The sequence below is a fragment of the Megalops cyprinoides genome, chromosome 18 (genome assembly GCF_013368585.1).
Source record: "Megalops cyprinoides isolate fMegCyp1 chromosome 18, fMegCyp1.pri, whole genome shotgun sequence".
NCBI lineage: Eukaryota > Metazoa > Chordata > Actinopteri > Elopiformes > Megalopidae > Megalops > Megalops cyprinoides.
This window is the reverse complement of record NC_050600.1, coordinates 21,710,986-21,717,395: the sequence shown is the minus strand read 5'-3', so window position 1 is coordinate 21,717,395 and position 6,410 is coordinate 21,710,986. Positions and strand designations below refer to the sequence as shown.

Genomic DNA, 6,410 nt, shown 5'->3' with positions numbered 1-6,410 from the left:
TTCAAAACTGGATCTTGTGCTCTGACAAAAATGCTCTGATGAAAGCACTTTGGAATACTGTCAAAAGAACACTAGGTGTCTGCAAGGAGAATGTTATGTGGGAGTTACTCAAATTCTGATTTTTTTGGTGGTGCTTCCACTTAAACTGAATCCTTTAAGCTGTGAAATTTTACTATCCTGGACATGCAGTAATCACATGCAGTAAGCATGTGACCTTCTGTTTTTACTGCCATTGGTCAAAGGATCAGAGGGATCGTGACTCTGCACCTATGTATACCTCTTCACACAACCTACATCAGGTATAATGGGTGTGCCCACACCAAGGCTGCTAAACCTGGACCAAACCTGGTGCTCATTCAATTCTCTCTAACAGGATACAACTGCAAATGAAATACTGTGAAATTTCAGTGAATAAGGTCTGGAAGGGATTGCAAGCTTTACAGTCTTACTACAAGATGTGGTTTGTTTGAATAGTGTAGCCTGCTATATTTTACTGTGAGACCTGGACAGTCAAGGTGTTGTGGCAAATAGTGGCACTTCAGCAAAGGGGGGAGATTAGGCTGATTTTCATGAAAGTGACTTATTTGATCACAGAGATTTCTGGAGCCTGTGTAAAAAAAAAAAACATGCAAACATACAACTGAAAACACCTGATGAATTTCCTGTGACGTGAGTCTCACAGAGTTCCAAGAACATGGCACATTTTGAGGGAGTCATTCAGACTCATTAAGATGGTCTATGGTCTGTACATGGCAGTGCATGATTCACTTGTACCAGAAATGTATATGGTTTCAGAGTCATGTCTGTGATTGGCTGGATTTGAACTGACTTCATGGGTGCGTTGAGTTTTTAGGATAATTTGATGGTTCTTTTTAGTGGACGGTTGAAGCGCCGGAACCCCACACACCTCTCCGCCTCTCTGAGTTCCAGCACCCCAGTACGGACAGCGACCCCTTTTTTCAGCCACTGGGCAAGGGAGGGGTGCGGACTGGGCGGCCCTGCGCGTGAGAGCCGCTGACTCCTGCCCTGCACGGCGTGGGGGATCCATGACGGGACTGTCTGAGAAGACTGATTTCAGAAAAATAAAGTGTACAAAAAAAACAGCATTTCGTTCCCCTCCCCTCCCCTCACCCTCCCTCTCCATCCCTCCCTCCCTCCCTCCCTCCCTCAGGCAGGCGCTGGTGCTGTCTCTGCGTCCCCCCTCCTGTCGCGGCGTCCCCGGGCGGCGGGTCAGTGGCGGTCGTAGGCGGTGGTGGTGGCGGCCGGCCCGGCCCCTCGCGCCGCTGCACTGTAGTAGTACGGAGACCCTGCGGAGGGAGAGAGAGAGACCACAGTGCAGACAGCGTCAAACACTCACTTCCCTATTTAATTACACACCGCTCACCAGGTCAGTTAACCTCACTCTGGATAAGGCTGTCTACTTAGCAACAACTACAGCAATAACATAACAACAATGTAATAATAATACATATTTTACCCGAATATCCTGTTCACTACTCTAGTATTTTTCAAAATGAAATGAGCTCTAGATAAAAACTCATATATTAACTATTGACAATTGGTCAGTTGATAACTCCTGTGTTGTACAATAATATTATCCACCTGGAAAGTATAAAATGAGGAAATCATTCTGCTAAAAACAATATTAAATTCAGCTACAACAATCCCACACTCAGGACATTATTAACGATTTTTTCACATATTACATTAAGTCGGGAGAAACTCTAATGAACTTAATGAAATTGGTAGCAACTTCACTCCAGCCTTTTCAATTAGATTGAGAACAAAATATATTTATCAATGCATTGTTCGTACGTGTTAGGAAAAAATGTTTTCAGTTGGGTCAAAGGTCAATCTTTTATGATCGAAATCATTCAGTTGCCAACTCTGGTCCAAAAAGAGAATGTCACAGTAGATTACCCATAATGCATACATATTTTTGGAAATATTTCATTTGTTCTGTATTTTTTTCTTAAATATCTTCAAGTGCACTAAAATTTTCCGTTTTTCCGTTCCGATTTCCCCTTCATTAACTATAAGCTCTCTAACTTAAAAAAATAAATGAATGTGCTGAATTTTCATTTCTCTGACATTGAAGCTGTGATTGAATTCATGATATGAAGTATTCAGACAGAACATTCAGTAGAGTGCTGTCTCTGTCTTCCACTCCTGCCTCTTCCCTATGTCTAACAGTCAGAAAAACTCCTCCTGGGGCTGATTAAAGGGGAGGGGCTGTATGTGGGCGTGGTCATGCTGGGAGGAGCCAGTCAAAACACAATCGCCAAATCCTAGATATCAGGAGATAATGAGGGAAGGGAAATGCATCAATATTCTTTGTGTACTACCTTACATAAAGTTGCAATTCAAGTGATGTGCAAACTTCAGATTGAGAGTAAAATGTCTATATGAGGGGCTCCTGCCCTCATGAGCATGACGTTACTTTAAAAAAGTGCACATAATCAACTGCTGTGCTTCATTAATGCTGATGGACAGCATGTTTTATCGTTCTATGTCAGCCATCACAAAGCACATTATCTGCTTATGAGTGTTATCCAAAAGTAGTAATCGCATGCTCACAAAGCATTGAGTATGCCTTATTAAGGCCTTAAAAGTGTTCACCGGTAACAGAGACAGACAGAGGGAGAGGGAAAGGGAGAGAGAGGCAGGGGTGGAGAGCCGGGGGGGGGGGCGGGGGAGAGAGATGGATTCAATGAATACTTGAATACTGAGCTGCTGTTGCCCGAGCACTCTCTGTCAACTAAAATTAAAAGTCTCTCATGCTTGGCCCCCATCACCATGGGAAAATATCATTCCGTGGAGAAAAAAAAGAGAATGAATCTTGATCACTGTGTTCACTTAAAGCACTGATGAGCCAGTATGATGAAAAGCCTTTAAGGATCACATTGGCCGGCTGGTGAATCATTTTTCTTCATTAGAGAGAGAGTGCGCAGGGGGGGTTGGGAGGGTGGGGGGGGGGGGGGGGGGCACAGGGAGAAGAGAGAGAGAGGGAGGGGAGGGAAGGGAAGAGAGAGAGATGAGGAAGGAGTGGGGCATAAATGCATGCGCGTGTTTTTAATAGCCATCGGTGGCAGGGACGCAGAGGGCGGCGCACAATGCAAAACAGGCTAATGATTAATAAGAGCAGCCCGGCTTATGAAAATAAGAGCCTCCTCCTGACCCCTCTCTGCCCTCCTCCTGGGGGTCCGGGGACAGCTCCGAGGGCGAGGGATGGAGTCACACAGGGAGTAGAGGGAGGAAGGGATAGAGGGAGTACACAGTGGAAGAGAGGAAAGAGAGGAGAAACATTATGCAGGCAGAGATTCGGTGAGAGACGAAAAAGTGAGATAGGAGGTAGTTAAGACATAGAATGGCAGTGTCACCAATATAGAGATTTTATCATGAGATTTAAACATATTTACAACCACTGCAGAATATTTCTACTCTTAATTCATAAGGAATTGTTTTTTTTCTGTTGAAACTTGTCAAAAAATAACATGCAGTTTGCATATCTGTCATTGTTTCCGTAAAAATGTAGGCGACACACATAAAAAGGATAAAATGGATTGGAGGGTAAGCCTCAGTCCTATCGCTAGCAACATCTATCTACAAAATGCAACTTTTGGAGAGCAGTCTGGTGACCTCTGCTCTCCGGAGCTGGCAAAACTGAAAGTCTGCGGGTGAGAGACTGAGGGGCCAGTGGGCCGCGTCGTCACGGAGACGGGGCGAGGGCCTGTTCACCTCTACGAGCCCGACGCCGGGACACACCACAGGCCACAGATACGGGCTCCTCCACGTGGCGCGGTGACCCGGGCCTCCTCTGAGATCTGTCACGGTGGCGAGTGACACTACGAACCCCGAAACGCGTCCCAGCGGTCCCCGGAGGCGCACCCTCCTCTCATCCGGCGTAACCTGCCTCTGCGCCTCCATCCCGTCCTGTCACTCCCCTCCGATAGACAGAGCCCCTCTCCCACCCCCCCACCCCCAGCTCCCTCCCCCAAAACGCCCAGCCGCTCTCCGCATCAGCTGCAAACACATGTGCCCTGACTGGAGGTGATCTGTACAGACTCTTCGCAGCGACACCCAGTGTCCCTGGAGTACCCAGTTCTGAGGAAGTCTATTTCCCTGTCAGTACAATAAAAGCTAACACAATAAAGCAGAGTAAAAAAGAAATAGACAAAACTGCCAACTTTGACTCACCCACAAGTTCGACCTCAAAAGACAAATGAATTCAGGCACGCTCAATGACCAAACCACAGCCCTCTATTCCATGTCTTTTAATGTTCTCAGTGCAATGGGCATCAACGTGATGCACTGCTAAAGAACTGGAATTGTGATCTAAAATTCAGAAGGTAGAATCCTGGGTGCTACACAACTTTTGTACCCTTGAGCAAGGTACAATATCGGTCTGTACAAATTAAATAATATGTACAAAAATGTAAGATATTCAGATTGCCTTGGATGAGGGCAAACAAAAGTTAATCATTTGTACGAATGTCTACATTTTATCCCTAAGCTCTTCCGGCAATACCACCAGCCCATACCTCTCTCACCATATTAGATCAAAGGCTCTATTGCCAGCACTAACGATACATTACATTATGTTCCATCTGTGACTACATCAGTGCCTGGACTCATTGGTGACTTTGTCGCACCTGAAATGTTTAGAAAGTGGCTAATGACAGAATCACACTCAGTCCCCATGGCATTTGTTTTTAGCAATTTCTTGTTCAGGACCCCTTTGTCTTTTAACAACCTCCAACAAGAATAAGCTCCCATACTATCAAGTCTATCGTGTCTTTGCTTTCAGCTGCTGAGTGGGTCAAAGTTCTATTGTCTTCCAGGTCTCAAAAGCATGGGAGGGCCTTTCCAGTCCTCAAATGGCCAGATTCCAGAAGGCTGCTGCTATATTAAAGTCCAGTCAGCAACCAATATACCCACAGAAAAAACTAGGAGAGTTTGCCTCCTGCCAAATAAAAGACTGCTACTGATCAGGGATTCATTCAGTTATCAACAATGGTGGTGCAGCCCTTTGGGGACTGGAAGTGGCCCGTCGGGTGGAGCAGTGGTGACCCAGGGCGTGTCCGGCCTCCGTCAGGCAGGTTAGACGTACCTTGCATCTGGCCCGACTGGCTGGCAAAAAGGCCCGAGGTGCATCCAATCTCGGTGCCCAGGCGCGAGCCATAGTCCTGCTGGAACACTGAGGGGAGCAAAGCACACTCAGTGGGTCAGCACCACACCCCGCATCGCCACCTGCCTTTAACCCGCCGTCCCGGCCCGGGACTACAGCGCCACGGGCCGGGGGGCTTTACCCAAACTGCCCTGCACACACGGCTCTCACAAGTCACCTCCCACCCCTCCTTACTGTGGTCCTCATTGGAACTCCACTGTGCCCCTAACCCCAGCCTAAACAGCACAGGTACTCAGCTTTCAGGCTCATTCGTACACATCGCTCCTAGCTCAAGCACTGACAGACACTGCACAGTGAAGCAAAACAGGAAATGAAAAGTAGCTGTGAAAAACAAGCTTGACTTTTTTGAAGTTTGTGCGTACAGACCAGCGCATTTCAACGCAACAGAGAACTGAATTTGCAATGCACAAGAGTCATTTAAAAGAGGATTGGCTAACAACAACATAGGTGCTCAACTATGCTGCTTTCTGAAAAATCACATTAATTCATTAAATTATCTAACATTTATATACATTAATGTGAAATTATTTAGGCTTAATTAATTAGTTTTTCCACAAAAGGTGAAGAAGTATTTAAAAACGAACCCCTAACCAGATGTATCAAGCACCCACTAAGTCAAATGCCCTTACAGGGCTGATTGATTAATGTCTCGTATACCCAACCAAACTTCTTCCTTTGATGCCTTCTAACCCTCCATGCAACATAACCTGAGCTTCATCAAGTACACATACAAACATACACGCTACTCATAACAGAATTTCATGTTATTTGTTTTGACCCTCTAAACCACATATGCTGATCACCATGGCGTTCACACAGCTCATATTTCTCAAAGCTGGATTCTTGTTCAGTCATGAACATATACATATGCTTCTACACACTATTCAAAAGGTCACCCTAAGTAACAACAAAACACCCTGACCTTTTATTCAGTCACAGTACTCAGCTCTACACTGCACTCCTTCAGAATGGTGGTGGAGTCATTCACCAGTAGCTTTTCTCTGACCAGAAATGATGGACATAAGCATACCTGCCTCATAATACCAACCCTTGTTTTGACACCAGCTTTGCACTTGGCTTCCATCAGCTGCGACAGAGAGGGTCAACTAAATCTAAGCGACTATTCCAGATGCATACAAACTGCTGACCGGTATCTGTTCCTAATCTCAACATCCCAGGCTTTCTGACACAAGACTTTTATAGCCACACTGAAATAAGCAGC

At 45.8% G+C, this 6,410-nt stretch overlaps 1 protein-coding gene across 3 annotated transcripts in view; it reads right to left on the bottom strand.

Moving 5' to 3' along the window:
- Window positions 1-1,230: 1,230 nt before the first annotated feature.
- The window catches only part of LOC118793174 (paired box protein Pax-5-like), a 54,238-nt gene continuing 49,058 nt past the window's right edge, over window positions 1,231-6,410 (bottom strand). For 2 of the 3 annotated variants that reach the window (XM_036551221.1, XM_036551222.1), the window contains 2 exons: window positions 5,111-5,197; window positions 1,231-1,307 (listed from right to left, as the gene is read on the bottom strand). In XM_036551221.1, coding sequence (XP_036407114.1) covers window positions 1,231-1,307; window positions 5,111-5,197 — 164 coding nt within the window. The remainder of the gene's footprint in view (window positions 1,308-5,110; window positions 5,198-6,410) is intronic. The other variant, XM_036551223.1, reaches the window with a different exon arrangement.